Source organism: Pieris brassicae, chromosome 4 (assembly GCF_905147105.1).
Source record: "Pieris brassicae chromosome 4, ilPieBrab1.1, whole genome shotgun sequence".
Lineage (NCBI taxonomy): Eukaryota > Metazoa > Arthropoda > Insecta > Lepidoptera > Pieridae > Pieris > Pieris brassicae.
The window spans coordinates 10,325,805-10,346,808 of NC_059668.1; the positions used below are offsets into that span (position 1 = coordinate 10,325,805).

Genomic DNA, 21,004 nt, shown 5'->3' on the forward strand with positions numbered 1-21,004 from the left:
TAGTTGCATTCGTTTTTCTTTTATTAAGAAAGTAGATTTGTACTTGTACCTTTACTAAGGTACGCTCGATGATTATGATTTTTCTATATATGTAGGAGCCAGTAATTGTTTATATAAAGTTGTTTTACTAAAAAAAATATGTACACAGATTAAGAGGATCAATAAAGGAAATTATGAATAAAAATGCAATTTGAAACAAAACTGTATATTTCAATAAATAAGGGAATAAGTACATACGCCGTGCTGTACAATGTCAAACAATGAGGTTCCATTAAACAAACTTAGCGCCCAACTTCAATACTCTTCCAATAGGAAACGAAAATAAGTTTTCATTTACGAAGTCTAATACAGAATCTTCTATGAATGAAAAAAATAAAAATTGTTGTGTTGCTATGTTTTTTCTTGAGTCAATAAAAAAGATAAAAACTAACCTATAAAATTTGAATTGTATTGAAGTTAAACGCTAATAAAACTGTATACTATATTGTTCCACCCTGTATATTTGGTGTAACATATTGTCATTAAAATACTACTATAAAAATCTTATAACTAAAATCTTACTGGAAGCGCTATGTAAGTACAATTTTTCAATAGCACCGATTTCATAAGTTCATTATAATTATATTTATACTTGGCAACTGGGCAGTGGGACGTCTATTATAAATAACTATTTGTCTAGGTTCGTCCGTTACATTCCGGTGGGTAATTAATATTTTAATAACACATATAGTGTATTTGACAGTGCATCAGGTAATTAATCTGAAGTATGAAAGTAAATTTTAACGTTAATTACAGATACCGGCAAACATCTTGAACAAATGTCGTTACCTGGTATCACTGGTGCGCGGCGGCGGGAGAGTGACCTGGCGATCGCGTGATTGGTAAATCAGTTGACGTTTGTGTCCCGCGCTGTGTACGATGCGCAAACTTTCCTCAACTCCCTTGTTTAATGCTCAAGAAGTTTGCCGGTATCTGTACCTAGACAACGAATTTTGGGAACGCTCGCAATAAGGCTATTATTAATATTTAGAACCACTAATTTGTCATTTAAGTACAGAATATATAGAGATAACACCGAATTTAAAATTTCATAAATTATTACGTAAATACAATAATTATGATGTTTCAAACAATCGGTAAAAATAAGCAAACTTAAGAGTATTTTCATGTTTTACACTAAACATGACCAGACTTCAGTCTTCGATCTAAAAATCTCAATCTGAAATAATCTTATATACAAATAAAATCCAATTTAACAATAATCAACATTTCAATCGTCCCACGCATTTTAAACTTAACCTAAAAACAACAATTATATAATTCAATATTTATAAAGAAATTGTACTTATTAAGTAGTCTTTTTACGAAAAATTCCTCAAAAAATTACAACCGAAAAATATTATTGGACGTCTGATCTATCACAACACAAGTTTATAACACTAATTTCTGAGCTTAAAGTGGCTTCGTATTATGTATTATGACTTAGTTAAGGAATGTAAGCACACAAACACAATCTGATGACATTTGTCAATTCGATTAAACCTAATGGACATCAGCAAACACTAAAATAAAGACTTTAAATTAAGAATATTCTTTAAACACAATGTTTATTTTTTATACAACTCGACGTATTGAGCGCTTTTCAGCAATCGTAGTCAACGAGAGACTGTCATGTCAAGTTGACAGTTCAACTTTTCAAATGTATAGGAACTCCCGTAAAACAAAGACAATATTATTTTGAACATTACTAATTTTAAAAAAATGTCTCGTAAAGGAAGAGACTGGCCGCCCACAACACAGGCAATCCTAGTGTGGGGGCCAGTGCACATTACCTAAATATCCTGTATATGTGTATAAAGTTTCTCTTTCTTTCTAAAAGAAACAATTTCAGAGAAAATTTAATTCCAACATAAAAAAAGGGCTAACGCGTACGGGTAACTTTTGTCTGTGACCGTTTCCTCACTCATAACAAGTCTTTGGAAGCCCGCAATGTTACGACGGGACAAAATTGTCACTCTCAGCATCGTTCGTTCACATTTGCCTTCTGATTCTCAACTTTCTATCTACACAAAAAGTGAATCCGATAATACAATATGGGTAATGACATCATTATTGAAGAAGAAAAGAGACCAGCACTCTATAAAAAAAACTGAAGTTTGAAAATTAAAGCAGAGAAGAGAATTTGGGAAGAGAACATAGTGTAACTTTTTTTTAATTTATATTTTCATATTTTCTTATTCTGAGTCAGATGAGTTCGAAGACAACAACAATCTCTTCGAAATCCATATCGGTAAATGACGCTTCGATTTCAACAAAGTTTTATCACTTCTTGAGCGCTCTCCACTTTAGAAACATGATGTGACAATGACATAAACTTTTATGTACGGTGACAAAAGTAACATGTGCGCACTTAGCCTTAGAGTATCGTTGAATTTTGTAGCGACTTCGACATGAAGAATTTTTTTTTACACCATACTTATAGTCTATCCGGAAATAGAACCCTGGTGGTAGTTATGGTCGCAGCAGTTCCAAGCATTTCGGTTTTGTGTAGGCTACGTCATTATAGTCCCTAATACTTAATAATATAAATAATAATTATTTCGAATAACCGTTCGGCGATTGTCTTTCAACATCTTAAACGTCTGGGCATTTAAATAAATATATTTAGCATGAGCAAAGCTGACGATTGGTTACGTGATTATTTCGACACAATTTCGATTGGCGTTAGTGAATCACGCCTGTGGGGTTATGGTGCTAATTATGACTCTAAAAACCTTCACCAAAACTTAAATCTCGACAAACCAACGGACACATCACATCAATTAAAACTAAATTTTTAAAGGTTCTCCAATAATTTGATAATTCCTGAACTGGTAACGAATTTAAAAAAAATTGGATCACAGACTACAGACACGTGTAGATAACATTAAATAATTGTACCATTTAATATGAAAAGTATTTTAAGGTTTCACTCGAATTAGCACCATCAACCTGGTTTTAATTATATACAATTAACCAAAATGTTGAGTCCAGCAGGCTTACTCCGTAATTAATAAAATTGTAATAGGTACTTTAATTTCAATGCTTGTCATAATGATTAATTATCAATTCAATTACAATATAGAGTAGGCCTGCTGACTCGTTATAAATTTCATAAATTAATTAGTGTTGGTTCAGGCTTGATATGAATTAAAAGCTCTTAAGAGTGAGTCCTCTAGCAGGCAAGCTGTTGGCTTTAGAGGGCGCATCTCTCGCTTGCGAGTGAGCGACAGCTATACTGAGGCACTGCACCCATTCCTCGGCATTCTTACCGTCTTTGGGCTTAAGGATCAGGGTTTGATCACCGGTAAAAATCTCAAATGCTTTCGGGATATTTCTGGCCCCGCGGGACACTTTTACTGACCGGATCTGGTTGACATCTATGCTCTCTCCACCGCTCTATAAAAATACGTCATATAGCGGAGTCGGTCACGAAAATGTATTTTATGGGACATAAAAAAAATAGTCAACCAAAACAGACACATGAGATGCGGCCTATTGGAGGGCACGCCTGTCCCAGTGCACCCCTCACTGTGCACCAATGGACTTTCTATGCGCGCATTTAACATTCGCTCGAACGATAAAGGAAAAAATCGTGCGGAAACCAGCTAGCCTTGGATTCAAAAAGTCGACGGCATGTGTCAGGCACAGAAGGCTGATCACCTACTTCCCTATTAGATTGTCCAATTGTTGTAGCGTCACTGATTTATATATTTTTTTCTTTCCAATTTACTAACTTAGAACCGTTAATAGAACAAATCCTTAGATATATTCATTTAAAAACTCAAAATCATTATCAAACAGAAGACCCAACCTTATTTTACTTTGCGTCTAAAATATCAGTTTGAGTTAAAATGATCTTAGAAAACTTATCAAAACCTTCATATCCATATCTAATATTCTTACTTACCGATCCTTTACAAGAGAGATGCGCGCCTGACAATGTGAAGTACCGTGTTCTCCATCGTCTGAATAGCCTCCATCTGCCCTTTTTCTCCTTCAACTGTCCCTCTATAACTGGTTGGCCATCTGCTGCCAGAAAGCCTACAGCCCTGTCCGGGTGGGTACAAAGGAAACAGCCCCATGCCCCACCAGCACTAACTTCGAATACGTCGAAGAATCCCGCCGCGCGTAATTCGTTCACCAGCATTTCTTGTTCCTATAAGAAAACGTTCCGGGATTATGTTATGATAGATTCATTATTAAATAACGGGAACTGCAATTGTTATTTATTTATTTATAATTAATCATTCAGCTACACATATACATAACATAAACACACTTACACAATATACAAAGCCAAAACAATGATATAAGAAACAGAAAACTTAAGTCAATTAAGTACAAACTCAAAATAACTTTATTCATATAGGTAACCAAGCACACTTATGAACGTCAACAGAAAAGATGTTAAATTAATTCTAAATTTACTACCAGTTCGCAAGTCAAGGGCGTAGAGCGAGAAAGCAGAACTGGCAAGAAACGTTCCGCCACTCTTTTTAATCGCCAAGTTTTGAGTCATACAAATTCTTTGAACTGGAGCAAATCAATCCCAAGGATTAGGATCATTTAAATATTCGTCAAATTCAAAAAAGACTTTATTGATTAATTTATGTTTAACGAGTTTGAATTTATTTAGTGATAATTCTCTAATTTCGCTTGGGAGTTTGTTGTAAAAACGAATACAATTTCTATATAAGGAGTGGTTTATCTTCTGGGACCTGGTTGGTCGTACACTCAAATTGGTTCTGTTTCGAGTATATAATGTGTATATATGTAAATAATCGTCAAATTAATAAAAAAAACCTTCATTGATCATCATCATTGTTTATCAAGAGTTTTGACATTTACATGAATAGATAAAAAAGAAAACTGAAATTGAACATTAACCAAACCACAACCTAATATTTTAAAGGCTCTTCCGCTTCTTGAAATAGTTCCTCTTCGGTAAGAAAATGTTGTGGAAAACATCTTCATGAATTGTATTGGAGATAGCTAAAACTCGAGACATTGGCAAATTGTGCAGATAATTCGTGTTAGTATAATCTGTACATATAGTTGTCGACAGTCTTAACACTTGACTTTTAAGTGTGCATTATTTTTAATTAATATGTTTTGTATTCAATAGTCCAACCAATCTAAATACCAAAACCTACTCTACCTCCTAATCTAAGTACCAAAGTAAACGGCTCTAAAATGGGCAGTCATCGCATCCTGGACACCCATTTTAGTGGGTGAGTTGTCGGCCTTTGAGATATGCTTCTACAATATCTAATAAACTAACCTTTAACCCCGGAAAAGCGCTCGTAACGAGTGTGAGAAAGGTCTTGTTCTCGCACTTCAGTATATCCCAGCAGTGTTTGAGACTGGCCACCGTGGGGTCTCTTGAGGACAAGGCAGCTGTGTGCCTTGCCTGTAATGCTAGGAACATGAGATGTATCCAGACGCGAGGCGCGCGCGTACGTAGCGAGAACGCACCGCGTGCGTACAAGCAATGAGGCCCGCGACGCCCGCAAGCGAATTGCAGGCGAGCTTGCTTTTTGGAACGACGCTCTGTGGATTTGTGATTTGTGGTCAACCATTTTAGAAAATATATACCGATAGAGGGTTTTTTTATCGAATAACTGTATCAACATTTTTAAAATGTTTTAGCCCTCTCAAGCCTTTAATAAAATCCCTGCCAATTACTTTTTCTTCTCTAAATTTTGTTAAAATAAAAAAAAAACAGACTTTGTTTTCCAAACAAGAAAAAACAAAATACTGTCAAAATAAACTTGTATTCTCACTCGTATTTTTTGATAATAAATCCTATAATATATACATATTATATTTACCTTCAATAGTACATTTGGCAGGTGGAGGTATCCTCATGGACACATTATCCATAAATGCCTTAATCTTATCCAAATGCTTCTCGCAGAAGTGTTGTACCGTATCCCGCATTGGGTAAGGCTCAAAAACCGATATTCGATGATTCCCATCACTATTATTTGTATTTATCATCGTCACACTCGTATTGTTCGCTCTACGGGACGTAACTGTCACCGAGCCGGATATGGAGACCGGGTTTGTTCCTATTTGGGTCAAGATCGGTCCCGTTTGGGTCAAAATTGGTCCCGTGTGTGAGTTGATGACTGATACTTGGCCGAGAGCTGTATTGGAATGCTGGATCGAGACCGAGGAAGTTATGGGAGTGATGTCTGATGATTTGCCAATAAGAGGGTTCACTGATATTGATTGGGAGGAAAAGGGGGGCGAAGTTGTCGATGTCTGTAAATAAAAAAATTCAATTTTACCTTAAATGACTCGCCTAAGATAGGTTATAGATAATAATTGTCTTTGGTTTGGAAGAACACACATTTATAAGAAACTTTAAAAAATTTGAATTATTCGCGTTTAAGTAGGGAAGTACCTCACGTAGTAAAGAAACATTGAAAAATCTAAAGATTAACATCCTTATTAATAAAAATTAAATCAGATTAATTGCACCATATCATACATTACACTCGACTAGTCGACAAAAAGTCGACTGCGTCGAGTGCTGCACAGAAGGCTGATCACCTACTAGATTACAGACTATTAGATGTACAAATGATCCCGAAATAGATACAGAAAACTGATTTTATATATAATTATTAAAAATTATATAAATAGTTCACATAATTTAATTCTCAAAAATGTCTTACCGAGCCCTGAGTTGCGCCACTTATAGCTTTGCTCACGATGTTTTTGTTTGGAACTGAAAGATTTTGACTTAAAAATTATTCTTTTAATATTTTTTTTAAAGTACTATATATTTTTTTGCACAATAGTTATAATAATAATTCTATATCAATTTATCAACGTCATATACATTTATAAGGATAACATATTTTTTTATATAGAGCAAACAGACAGAAGGCTCACCTGATGATAAGTTATACCGCCCATGCGTTACTGGCCTTTTAAGAATTGGTTCGAACAAAAGAGTGAGGCCTGGCCAACAATTTTTTCTTTAACTTTTTTTATTTAATATAAAAATATGTCATAATAGAATTTATTCACTAGTATTTACTAGTCGGAATTTAAAACATTTTCTGTTGTGGGACCCCTCTCTTGTCCCCGGTCGCCATTTTTTCTTGAACGACCCAACGTCGAAAATAAACTCCAATTTTACGACTACACTAAAATCTGTTTTGGCAAGTTAAAACACAAAATTTCTTAAATATCCCAATGTATTTATGGAAATGAAAAGAATTTCTACCTGGTGCTGGTAGATTGGCGTTTTGTGCATTAATCTGTTGTGAGGAGGAAAGCCGCGTCATGCTCTTGTGTAGCCCGCCCACTGAACCACCTGTGTGCAAAAACGTGTCTTATGACTTGCACATAAGATTTATATTCACATACATGCAAGAAATGAATACAAGAAATTTTCAAGAGTAACGTGTCATAAATGTCATTGTGAAGTAACCACGTAAATGTCAAATCCATTCATTTTGGTCAACAAGAAGAATAATAAACAAAATACACCACAGATGAAATATTAATATAGAATATAACACTATTTTTTAATAAAACTATTCATATTTGTCATGAAACGTGCAGTATGATATGAAATGTGAAATTGATTGCATTTTAGTGATTCGAGTTCCTTTGCATAAATAAATAATTAATAGACTTGGCTTGTATTTCTTAAAACATTTTCTACCTTAAATGTAAAAGAAACAATATCATTTTTTTGACGTTGTCTTTTAAATAATTTACTACCAAGTCATTTACCATAAAAACACTAATAAAATACATCTAGCGGACCCGACAGACGTTGTCTTGTCTGGTATTTCAAGCGATTAGGATATCAAAAAAATTATGAAAGTACCGACTGTGAGAGCCACTCAAACGCATACAAAAACTCCATTCATTCAAATCGGTCCAGCTTACGTTCAGAGTTCGGTGACATACACACGTACAGTAAAATTATAAAGATTATTATTTTTAGTAATTACTGATGCCTACCTCGGCTTCCCATGACTGGTTTTTATTTTACAAATAAATATAGCCTTTGTTACCGAAATAAATTATTAACTCGATCAAGTAGTTTTTGAGTTAATTCGTTACGGTACGATTCCACCAAAATAGCGTCTAACACGTGCTTGTAACTTTTGTGAGCTCACAGTTGCACACTAGTTCATTGAGATGTTCTACCGAGAGTTACTTATATGGACGGACAGGAAAACGTTGTGCTTTGTGCTGCAGCCTGTGTGTCAATATGTTGCGCGCGCACAATAAAATGTTTTTGCTTTAGTGGAGGCAAGACAGTCAAGCAAGATAGAGTGGATACGAGCCCACTACTAGTACGTGCTACGTACACAGAAGTGCACGAACTTTGCTGAAATATTCGTGATTGTTCGCTTCAGTTAGTCGACCAAAGCAACCATTTGGGGCCGTACGCTGTGTAACACTGTTCACACTGGTGGAATCGTACGTTAAATAAAATAAAAAATAAATCAATGGCGCTACAACCGTTTTAGGTCTGGGCCTCAGATTTCTGTCTCTGTTTAATGTTTATTCGTTAATCTAATAGGCAAGTAGGTGATCAGCCTTCTGTACCTGACACATGCCGTCGACTTTTAGGGTCTAAGGCTAGCCGGTTTCCTCACGATGTTTTCCTTCACCGTTCGAGCGAATGTTAAATGCGCACCTAGAAAGAAAGTCCATTGGTGCACGGCCGGGGATCGAACCTACGACCTCAGGGACGAGAGTCGCACGCTGAAGCCCCTAGGCCAAAACTGCTCTCGTACGTTAACAATCACATATTTTTTTCCTATCTATAACAAAACTTACCAGCAACGTTCAACCTTGTCATGCTCCTATGAGAATTAGGTCCCGGGTGTAATCTACCCGTACTTCGGGAATCGCCCAACTTAGCCCTTCTGGTATATCCCACTGGGGCCCCTGTATTTACTGCCGGAGTCCCAGTATTACCCGGGGGTCCTAGGGCAACGGGACCTGGGGGCTCGGCTATTGGCCTTGTTATTATGTCGTTGGAATTCTGGTTAAGTTTAACGATGGTTACACCACCCGAGGTTCTGTTTATTTCGCCATGTGTTGATTTTGGGCGATTACTGTAACGGAATATTGGTATCACTTTAACCGTTAACTTTTAGCCAAGGTTGCAGACCAACGTCAGATCAATTTTGTCCCAACCATATTTTGTTATGGTTCATTCTTTTTATTTTAAACTATACACTCTTTAGGGAGGATTCAAGTATTACGTAACGAATTTTGGGGGGGCTCATCTTGTAATACGTTACGATGCGGGGCGAGGATTGAATTACGCGTTATTGATAATATTATTTTCAACTTTCCAGTACTTTACACAACATAATGGTAAGTTTCAGGTATAAAGAGTCACTGGGGTTGGTCCCGAAACGTTTTACTATTGTATACAGAAACGTTACGGCGCGTTTCATGGGGGGGGGGGGAGATTCAAAGAAGATTCAAGAATCTCAAAAAATTGCGTCATGTAATACATGAACGCTCCCTTAAACGACAGCTACAAAATAAAGCTTAAATCTAATTATAATGTAATATTTTTTAAAATAAGAATAATATCGTTTTTATTTATAAGAGACAAATATTACTAAGGAGAAAATAATATAAAACTTACCCGTGGTTTGCTCGTAAAGCGGCAAGAAGTCGATCTGTAAATAAGGCAGGGTAAGCGGTGCAAAGCGCGGTCGCTTCTCGGATTAAGCCCGCTTGCTCCGACCATTCAGCTCCGTGTAGCCGTTCAACTACAAAGTTTAGGGCTTCTTGGGCTCGCTCCTGTACAAATACAATTAAACAATTAAGTTTTCATATATTATTATAATTTTTAGAACCCCAAATCCATATATATTTATAAAAAAATGAATCCCTATCTCCCTTGGTCACGGCATCACGCGTGAACGGCTGGACCGATTTTGCTAATTCTTTTTTTGTTGTATTTGTTATTGTCTTCTTTGTGTTGTATAGTGGGTTAAGGGTTAAGGTTCTTAGAAAAATTACGCGGAAAATAAATAATTTGCTAATTGTTTGTGACATTAATCTTGAAAATCCATGTTTTGCACATGGCCAGTTATACGTCGCCTGTTCCCGTGTCGGGATACCAACAAAACTATTTAAATACGCGCCAAAAGAACAAAGAATATTATATATCGAAATTTATAATTCAAAATCAATATTCATAGTTAAGACAGGACAACTATGACGACAATCTGTCGGGTGCGCTAGTATGATATAAACCCAAAAAAAATTTTTTTACAAAATAATTATTGCACAGATATGAATAGGGTTGTGAAAAATTAACACAATATTAATGAAAACAAATACTGATAAATTAGTAATATCTCACCCGACTAGTGGTTCCAAGACGAGCCAGTATAGTGGCGATAAGGGCAGCGCTTTGAGGGCTGGCGTGATGCGGACGAGCAGCGCGCTTTATCACTCCCGTCTGCTCCACCACTAGCGAAGGACGGCTGGCGCTCACGCTGGCTATCACCTTGGAATAACTTATTGTACACTTATGAAGGTCAAAAAAATGTGTTGCCAGTTCAAAAATCAAGACCCACTGGCAATAAAGCCACCGCCTCTTTAAATCTACTTTATTTTACAAGATACTTGAGGAGATATAACTATTACATCTTGTTCCTGGTTCTTTTTACTCGACCCATATGGCCGAATGTCAGTGTCATGTGTTTTTATAAAAATATCCAAAGTTAAACCTCTGTCAACAAAAGGCATGGCGAAATAGGGACACAAATTCAATATAATGAGAACAAAAGACAGCACTTCATGGTAAACCACGATTGAAATTAATATACATGAATCAATGTCCGACCAATTTACAAAATATCAACAATATATAGTTTAAATTTAGTTAAATCTGTAATCTGTAAGATGATTCTACAAACAAATCCTAAAAAAAATTGAATGTACGAAGTAATTACTTAAAATTGTATACTCTACTAGCGGACCCGACAGACGTTTTCCTGTATGATATTTTAAGCGCTTAGGCCTTAGGAAAACATAGTATGAAAATACTGACTGTAGCGCCATCTGCCGGGCTGATTTGAATATAAACCATCCAGGTCTCCGAAACGCATACAAAACAAACATTCAAATCGGTCCAGCCGTATAAGAGCTGTTCAGTGACATACACGCGTACCGTAGAATTACATATTACATAAATGTGGCCTAACTATCCCATGTTTTAAGTTAGATCAAACTGTACACGGTGTGCAAATTCGACTGAAATCGGTAAAGCAGTTTAGGAGGCCATAGCAGACAAACAACGTGACGCGGAAATTGCATGGGTCTGGTACTAGCGAGGCGACCAGATTCGTAAGTCCTTATCGTTGTCACATATGTAAGTCTTTCATAATTGTTTGGTTGTCTCCGATTAACATAGGAGAGCATAAATAAAAAAAAACAAAAGTAGCTTTTAGTAAGGCAAGGGTCAACGGATGAAACTCCTATAACTATGAGAAAAAGAAATCCTCTGAAATAATATTTTATTATAAGTAATTAAAATAAATAATTAGTGTTCCCTGTGGGAACTGCAAGGGTCAACGGATGGTTAAACAATGCAAAATCCCTATGACTGTGAGATTTGCTTGGATACAGCATAATAGTGATAAGCTCCCGATTGCACTAAGAAATATATTGTTTTTTTGTGTGACATGCCAGAAAACTTACCTGAAGAAGATCGATGCACATGCAACCTGGGTCATTTTGAGGTGCAGTGTTTGGGCATAAATAAGACAACAACTGTGGTACTGCAGTCTTTAAAGCTTCTGGCCTTCTTGATGCAATTTGCTCAAATAGACCAAAGAGCGAACTTTTCTCCACTGGTTCCGCATGAGGAAGCAGTGCTACTAAAGCAGTAACATGCCCTTCAAGCGGCTCAGGACACACTTCATATAAATTGGTTAGGATGCGACATAGAGGGTAGTTGCCTGAAAGTAACAATGCGGGTTTAAAAGCAAATCTTGATTAAGTAGTTTATAATGTATTAGGCAAGGTCTTAATTATTGAATGAAGTCGAAAATTGTGTGTAATTAAACTCAAAAGTTGGGCTTCTATATCTGTGATACTTATATACTTGAACTATATAAGTAACACAGATTTGAGGAATGTTCCAAATAAATGTTAATATTTCTATAAGATTCTTTTTTCTCTCTGAATTTCCCAGATACTCACATTTTGTGTCATGCTAGGCTATTTGGAAATGAATAATATATTTATTGCAACTTAAGTTGAGAAAAAATGTGACAACCGTACCATATAATATATTACCAGTTAATATTAAACCATCTCTATTACCTGACATTATAGAGTCCATAATTGTTTGAACATGCGGTTTCAAAAGTCCTGCATGATGGACAGCTGCTAATGACAAATATCTAGCCATATGTCTAGATATCTCACGGTTTCCCTTGTGCAAGAATTGCACAGCTACTGGAAGAAATAACTCCATAACTTCTGCAGTAGTGCTGGTCTCCTTGTCAGATTGTAAAGGGAATGATACCTGAAATATCACTCAATTTATAAATATAATCTTCTAGATGGTAGGTAGGGTTAACCATTATTCAGTGGAGAATTAAAAAAATGTGGGGTGCAGGAACATTACATAGCATGATGTTGTCAGACTAAATGAATTTATTTTTATAACATATGTAATTCTAGTTAAGGCAGGGGTTTTATTGAATTCAATATAACATTATATGATATTGTTGTTTTCGTCACAGATATTTAATATTATTGTTTTCCTTTTCAGATAGAACATGATTAAATTTACCTTTATTCTATTAAAGTATAATGAGTTAGGAAATGTGTTTTATAAAGAGGCTAAGTTTGAATAATACTATTTCATTTATATTAGAATACTTACAAGAACAATACAAGAAATGACATCGGAGGCAATTTTGGCATGTGGTGGATCATCATCTCTTAAATGTCCAACTGGCATAAGATTGTGATGAAGACAGGACTCTAGCAAAGCTACAAGTGCACTACAGTACTTTGCCAAAGTTCCAGTCTCTTTAATGCAAGATGTTACTCTTGTGACACATATTTCAATTAAAGCCTGATCTCTATCATTACGAATGTAATCAGGCCTGGAGGAAATTTCTGTAATTTGTTTTAACTGAAAAAAAAAGAAACATTGTAAAGAAAAGTCCTATTTCCATTTCTAACAGGTAAAGTTAAATAACATCAGTTTAAATATTGTACTTTCTAGTTAAGAGTTAATCAAATTCATTATGTTTATGTGATTAAACTACATGAGTAGCTTAATAACCAAGTCAAATGGAGAACTTTAGTTAAATTAAAACACTTGTGTCATATGAATTTATATGAAATTCTGTCATCTATATATAACACATTATATACATAGATATTTTCTCAAATATTTAGACATAAATATATTCTTTGGGTACCAACCACATAAAGGCTAAAATTAAATTAATAATAAGACATTTAATTAAAATGAGTGACTTATGTATTTTAATTTTAAATTGCACTTACAACTTCGTTGATATCGTTGACGATGTCAGAATCAGGAATTGCGAATATGTCCCCTGCACGAGTGAGGTCGCGCTCAGTAAGCACGTGCTTCAGCAATTCGTGCATATTGCTGGATCAACAACTAAACGGATCATCTAATGCACACAATCCACAACATTCCACTGTTTGGACACATCAACACCGCCTACATAAAACTTGTTTAACGCTTCGTTACAGTTACCTAATAATGTTAATACCACATAAAATCGATTATGAATGAAATAAATAAGAAACCTACAATGTTTTTACGATAATCTCCACCCAATTCCCGTTCATAATTTCTGACCAAATTAAATAAGAATAATAGAATAAAATTAGGAAATGCGCTTGAAAGTTGATATGCAACCAATACAAAATTACAAAATATTATTGACAGATGACAATTAGCATATTCAACTTATAACAACCATGAACACTTCAAACGGTCAATGATCGAGAAATCGGATACCTAGACAAAGAATAACTTCTAACTGTAACCTAAACCTATACTTTATATTTATATTTATAAAAGCACTACAGAAATTATAACCAAGATTTTTCCTCCTCGAATCGTAATATATATTTGAATAATTATGATTTGTGATAAGCATTAAGAAATAATTTCTATTCATACACAAAAGAAAAATTTGTTTTTAGGGACACCAAAGGTGTTTTTATTACTACTTACAAATTGAGTGTAAGGATAAATTTCAGAGAACAAACCAGATAAAGTAAATTGATTAAAGTAGATTGTCAAATTAAAATCAATTCCAGTCATAATTTTATTCTTTATTTTAATCCATAGTATAATGTACATATCCAATGATAATACAAAAATTATAATAAATTGCTAAAGCCATAACTATTTAAATAAAAAAACAAGTTATTAAAATCTAATAACTAAAAAAAAGTTGTTCAGTAGTGTATAGAGGTATTATTGATATGTTTATTCCTAAAAACTGATATTTAACTCTTGTAAACCTCAGTCCTAAAACTATGATTTTGTGACACACATGTGTAGAAAACAATTTTTAGATTTTGAACCTAAAAATATCTAGAGCATCTAAATTAAAAATACACCTAAATGGGTAAAATATAAAAGTAAGAGAATGAAGAGTTAAATATCTATAATTCAATGATAGATGTGTAGGTACTAGACATAGTAGGCTTTCGTAATCTTTGTTTATGTATGTCACAAGGTGAAGGAGTTGAGAAATCAAATACCTCAATACTGCAATTAATATTTTCATGTAAATATGGAGCTGCTACAGGCCGTAATCGTGATGTCAAAACTTTTCCGAATGTTGAAGGTTGGCCTTCACAAACTTTTGTACTTAATATATATGAAATATCAGATGAACAAGGCAAAGGGACCTCTGATATCTCTGAAATTTTTGAAACTTCAACACTATCAGTCAATTTCAGTTCAAAAAGTGATTCAAAGGAACTACTACTACTAAGCACTTCCTCATCTTTAACTTCTTGCCTTTCAAACTTATAAGGAGTTGAAACTGCTTTCATTAAATCAATAACATAATGACTATCATCTATGAGGTTGAATTGTTGCATGTCTTTAACTAGTTTTTGATCTCTATCTTCTTGTTGTTTTCTCTCTTTAGTTTTTAGCATATTTGCTACCTGTTGAGCTAAAATATTTTTTATGGGACTTTCACTTACTCCAACAGTAAAAGGTGATGTAGGAAATTTTGGTGCTATAGGAGTCTTAATCTGTCCTTCTGATGTACTACAATTCGGAACATTTCCAAGTGATGGAAGAATGAATGTATTTTTAGAAGATTTATCAGAACGAATGCTCGTTTTGGACAGATGGCTGTCCACGAGTGCAAATAACGATGAATATTCTGTAGAATCTGCCATGTTTAGTATTGACGAAGAAAATGGTTATCCAAAAACAAAACGTTGATTATTTGGTCACTTAACGCACATTAAATACTCTATTTATAGATTAATTACACTCCATCCATTGTTTAACAGAAATGATGTTTTGTATTTATTGTTTTGATTTGGACTTAATATAAATAGGTAATACATAACAGACAACACAAAAGGCATAAACATCACAGAATATGTGACTGTCATAATATATAGTACGTAACTGATTAAACTAAAACTTATAATTAGTACAGCAGATTTCAAAACATAGATGTCGCTTTACAGACATTATCAAAGAGAACGTTTGGTCTTTGGCAACAAGAAACCTTAATCCTTTTTACGTGAAACTGGCACAAAGTCAAAACTATTGCCATAATATTAAAAAAAAACAAAAACCTTAATCCTGGCGGAGCGACCTAAATTGCGTTCCGAAGCTAGAGAACACCTGAGAACCTTCAGATCTCTCTATCTCCGTATGTATTTAATATCTAATATAAACGAGTGTATCTATAGTTTACAGGTTTTCTGTGTTGAATTGAACCACAGATATCTAATATACTAGTTATCTCATTGAACTGTGGAATGTGGATTAAACAGTCATTTGTGAATAAATATATTTGTATTTCATGGAAAATTACATGAAATAAATTATTTATTATTTTTATTAATTTTGATAACCTGTTAACAATGCCGGCGGTGCCTTGTAAAACAGGATGTGGGAAAAATGCTATGTTAAAGGTAACCTAAACTCAATTCATCCTATGTTTTTCTACATTTAAAAATGTGATGTACAATAGATTTAATTTTGTTTTATACCATAGAGGCCTAAAACTGGAGATGCGCTGTGCAAGGAGTGTTTCTTTTGGGCCTTTGAAACAGAAATACATTTCACAATCACAAAAGGGGAATTATTTAAATCAGGTGACTCTGTGGCGGTTGCAGCCTCTGGTGGAAAAGATTCTACAGTGCTTGCTCATGTCTTAAAGACTTTAAATAATAGATATAGCTATGGCCTTGACCTCATGTTACTGTCTATAGATGAAGGTATAACTGGATACAGAGATGATAGTCTTGAAACTGTTAAAAGAAATAGAGATGATTATGAAATGAATTTAAAAATATTATCATACAAGGATTTGTATGGATGGACTATGGATGAGATAGTTGCCCAGATTGGTAGAAAGAACAACTGTACATTTTGTGGTGTATTTCGAAGGCAGGCTTTAGATAGGGGAGCAGCAATGCTTAATGTAAAGTGTATAGCCACTGGTCATAATGCTGATGACATAGCTGAGACAGTACTTATGAATGTATTGAGAGGAGATATAGCTAGGCTGAAGAGATGCACTGCTATTACAACTGTAAGCATAAATTCTGTTTTTATCATTTTGCGTCTATATTTTTAGTACAATTAATATATTGCTATTGCATTTCAATTTTATATTAACAATATTTGTATGAGTGCATAACTTATAGTCACTGCAATAGCTCTATCATGTTTGTCAACATGGGAGATATAATGTGTAATCTCAGCTCTATAACATTCATAGTCTGATAGAAAGGATGTGCCAATACAATCCAAAATTAGCATCTGATCATCAAATTAGTGTGGCCTAATGTCATTATAAGTTTTATGGGAGTACTTAATTATCTTAACTTTGATCAAAGAATTAAATTGTTCGAACTCAGGGTATTTCATATTTTCAGCCACATAATTAAATGTAAATAAAAAAAGTTGTCATATCTAGTAATATTTCTTAATTTTTAGGGCAATGAGGGAACAATACCAAGAGTAAAACCTTTGAAATACACATATGAAAAGGAAATTGTAATGTATGCACATTACAAGAAACTAGTATACTTCTCAACAGAATGTGTTTTTGCACCAAATGCCTATAGAGGTCATGCAAGAGCACTGCTTAAGGATTTAGAAAAGATTAGACCTTCATGTATAATGGATATCATATATTCAGGTAATTTCAGAGCATTCCCATGTAAGAAAAATTGTGTTGTTATATGAATGTTTAAAAGAATAATAAATGTAAACAAATTTAGTTGCCCTCTTTCCCATAGTATTTGTTACTTTTGCCTACCAGGCTTGCTTGCCTTGTCAGCAGTAGGGCTACACATTATCCTCAGTGATTTAAGTTTTGTTTTACCAGTGATTGCTTAGTATTTTAATTCAAGAATATTTAGCTTCACATTGTTTTTCATTTATGTGAGTAATACACATTTCAATAAACTTTTTTTATGCAAACAATGGTGAGTTCAAACCTCCATGTCTCAACAGCTTTCTTGCAGTTGTGGTTTCTAGTGTCTTGATATATTTAGCATACCTTGACTTATGTAAGAAATGTAATAAATTCATTTTTCTATCTGTTAGTAAATAACTCTAATATGTTTTGTATGTATTTAAAGAAAAAGATATGTAACATATTAAAATTCTTGAAATAAAAATATATTTTTATAATTCTAGGCGAAACACTATCTGTAAAAGAAGAAGTATCTCTGCCGACTTTACGAGTGTGTTCAAGATGTAAGTTTGTATCTTCACAAGAGGTTTGTAAGGCATGTGTACTTCTAGAAGGCTTAAATAAAGGCTTACCAAAACTTGGTATCGGAAAAAGTTCAAAGGCAAAAAAAATGTTAGAGGAATATAATGCAAAACAAAAAACTGAAATAGACAAATTAAATTATGAGTTTAAGAAAAATAACTGTGTCTCTAAGGGTAAAGTATGCAAGTCCAAGTGCAATGATATATCTAATGGTAAGAATGATGAATGCAATGATAATTGTAAATCTGATAAACCTGAATTAAATTTACCTGCCAATCCAAAAATTAACAAATTATTAGAGGAATATGGCTTATTTGATGACAATCAAGAACAAACTTCAGATATAACAAAAAATGTGAATAGTGACTTAGAAGAAAATACCTGTGCAGGAGCCTGCAGTGGTGTTGATGGATTTAGCATAGCTTTTTGATATCACAATTGTGTATATACAAAAACAATATTGTATATAAATTAAACTTTATTTTAAAAAAATATTTTTTTAATATTTCATGCCTGTTGCACAAATTTGTTTTGATAAACTATTAATAATTGCACTATAAATACCTTGCAGATCACTTTTTACAATGAATATAAAATGAACAGTAAATATTTAAGATAATTTTCACTTGCATATAATAAGATGTGGAACGTCTTTCCATAACCAAAATAACTATTAAATTTTGACTTTGAGGTCTTTTACAATTTGCTATACATATTTACAGTAGTGGTTTAAAATATTGGACTTAATGATCACCATAAAATCTCTTTTGCCACACACTTTAATTATCAACAATACTATTAATAAAAAAATACTTTGGTTGTTATGCAATAATTTTGATTATGAATTCCCAATATTTATTGGGTACACATGACCCCCAAACAACATATATATTTTAAACTACCATTTAGGTTTTATGTTATGAAGGCGGGTGCGCGGGAGTGGATTCTCTCACGACAAATTGGGCAATTGTCGCGAATATTCTCTGAACAGTCTTCGCATAGGCAGACGTGACCACATGGCAAAAGTATTATCTGTAATACAAAAGAATGTGACTAAAAAGTAAAATCTTCAAGATGTGAAAATTTATTAGATATTAAAAACATTAGATTAATTTGACTAGTGTAGATTTCCCTTTGTGGCATTTTTTTCGTGATTTTATATGCGGTTTTGTAATTTTTATATAAGCTTGTTTGCTACCCAAATTAATAAATAAATAATCTAATATTATTACCTCTTTAGGATTATCACTGCAGACAACACAAAGCTGCACTTCACTGAGATCCTTATCTCTATTTTGAGCACGTCGTTCTCTTCGACCAGCAGCCAGTTGTTTCTTTAAATTTTCGTCAGCTTGGCGTCGCCATCTTCTCTTAATATATTTGTATGCAATGCGCCCTGAGGCTACAGCTGCTACTGAGCCAAATAATACCAGTAAGACCCTGTGTAAATGCCATACATATTGTAATGTTAATATAATTTTTTAAATCCATACATACAATAATATATATGGATGTGTATATGGGTATAAAATAAAAATATAACAAAGTTCTTTAATCTTATTTAGAAGAATATGTCAGTAACAACTAAAACATTTATCTGATATTTATTATTATTGATTTATTTTGATATAATAATTATTGATTACATACTCTATTTTTTGTTGTTATTGTAAAAAAATTAATTACCTCAAGAAGTCTCTAGAACTTGCTAATCTGTTTAAAAGACTAGATTTTGTTGATGTTGTCAAATAAAGAGGTAATCCATCTTTTGGTGGTTGAATTTTAAGTCCTGAGCTTGTTCTACTAAGTTCACCAACAACTGTGATGTAAGACCCATCTCGTAACATCTCTTCCATAGTCTGTAGGCCTCTTTGTCTGACACCAGAGAAAAAGCCCCAAACATGATCGATTACTCCAGGTGACATAGGCTCAAATTTGTCAGAAATAACATCCAAGTCTAAAACAAAATAAATTAATTGGTTTTTCAATTCTAAGGACTAAATACACAATAAAGGTCCAACGACATACTTTAAATCAATGGACAAAATACCCACCCAAAAGTTCAGCAGCCAAAGCATCTACAACTTCAATGCTGTACTTTCCATTAGTAAGCACAAATGGTGTTGAATTGCAAAACTCGTGAATTGTGCGAGTCTGGTCAGACCAGAAACCAGCAGATGTTCTAGCTATGACATGTTCTTTTATTATTAACCTGTAAATAATATAATTGTGTAATAATACTATTGAATATTATGTGACAAACTTACAATAAAATTGGATTTAATGGTAAAAGAACAACTTTTCTATATAAGTTTCTTTTTATAATTTATAGAACTACAATTCCAAATTAAGTTGACAGTATTGTGTATCATTTTACCTTTGAATAACTCCAGTAACTGACTGATTGTAGTTACTTGTGATAGGATTTCCGAGAGGCTTAACTAGACCTCGTACTACAACATATGGTATAACATAATTAGGGTACTTGTTTATCTCTTTGTTAAGACTATTATCAATATCGAGAACCGGCGCTGTCTGCAAGGAAGTTTTTATTATAATTATATAGAAATCATCAATGAATAAAAAGAGAACTGGGTCATTGTTTCATGACTTTGTTTTCGAGTTTAAATGAGGTTAGTAATTATAATGTGCTTACCTGAAGGGCATTTAGTATGTGTTTACATTTGCTCAGCTGTTTAACACAAAACCCCAATATTAAAGAGTCAATACTTAAGATTACAGCTTCACCTATTACTTCCGAAAGAAAATCCATGTCCATTTATTTACAACTCGAATTTGACAGGAATTTCGTTTTTTTTCGCCTAAGTATAATTAATTACATATTCATACTTCAAGTCTAACTTTTTCAATAGCGCAGTATTTTTGAAATTATTGAATAATAATAACCTCAAACTTGTAAATAATTAAAAGTCACTTTGACATCTCATTTCTCC

General features: G+C 33.7%; 4 protein-coding genes across 4 annotated transcripts; 1 reads left to right on the plus strand and 3 right to left on the minus strand.

Moving 5' to 3' along the window:
* Positions 1-209: 209 nt before the first annotated feature.
* On the minus strand, positions 210-13,990 carry LOC123708252 (protein melted). Its single transcript, XM_045658868.1, has 13 exons — positions 13,585-13,990; positions 12,950-13,204; positions 12,382-12,586; positions 11,755-12,014; positions 10,412-10,558; positions 9,686-9,843; positions 8,860-9,140; positions 7,283-7,372; positions 6,726-6,778; positions 5,874-6,309; positions 5,324-5,592; positions 3,950-4,198; positions 210-3,438 (listed from the first exon to the last, which is right to left on the minus strand). Exons 1-13 carry the CDS (start codon positions 13,687-13,689, stop codon positions 3,190-3,192), a joined length of 2,757 nt encoding a protein of 918 aa, XP_045514824.1. The 5' UTR covers positions 13,690-13,990; the 3' UTR covers positions 210-3,189.
* A 417-nt stretch (positions 13,991-14,407) lies between these two features.
* On the minus strand, positions 14,408-15,651 carry LOC123708382. The gene has a single exon (XM_045659057.1). It carries the CDS (start codon positions 15,478-15,480, stop codon positions 14,728-14,730), a length of 753 nt encoding a protein of 250 aa, XP_045515013.1. The 5' UTR covers positions 15,481-15,651; the 3' UTR covers positions 14,408-14,727.
* A 215-nt stretch (positions 15,652-15,866) lies between these two features.
* LOC123708639 (cytoplasmic tRNA 2-thiolation protein 1) lies at positions 15,867-18,537 on the plus strand. Its single transcript, XM_045659450.1, has 4 exons — positions 15,867-16,233; positions 16,317-16,856; positions 17,264-17,468; positions 17,972-18,537. The coding sequence occupies exons 1-4, from the start codon at positions 16,183-16,185 to the stop codon at positions 18,478-18,480; spliced, it is 1,305 nt and encodes a 434-aa protein (XP_045515406.1). The 5' UTR covers positions 15,867-16,182; the 3' UTR covers positions 18,481-18,537.
* On the minus strand, positions 18,517-20,949 carry LOC123708640 (mitochondrial E3 ubiquitin protein ligase 1). Its single transcript, XM_045659451.1, has 6 exons — positions 20,707-20,949; positions 20,428-20,585; positions 20,105-20,262; positions 19,737-20,007; positions 19,283-19,490; positions 18,517-19,082 (listed from the first exon to the last, which is right to left on the minus strand). The coding sequence occupies exons 1-6, from the start codon at positions 20,827-20,829 to the stop codon at positions 18,963-18,965; spliced, it is 1,038 nt and encodes a 345-aa protein (XP_045515407.1). The 5' UTR covers positions 20,830-20,949; the 3' UTR covers positions 18,517-18,962.
* Between the last annotated feature and the right edge of the window lie 55 nt (positions 20,950-21,004).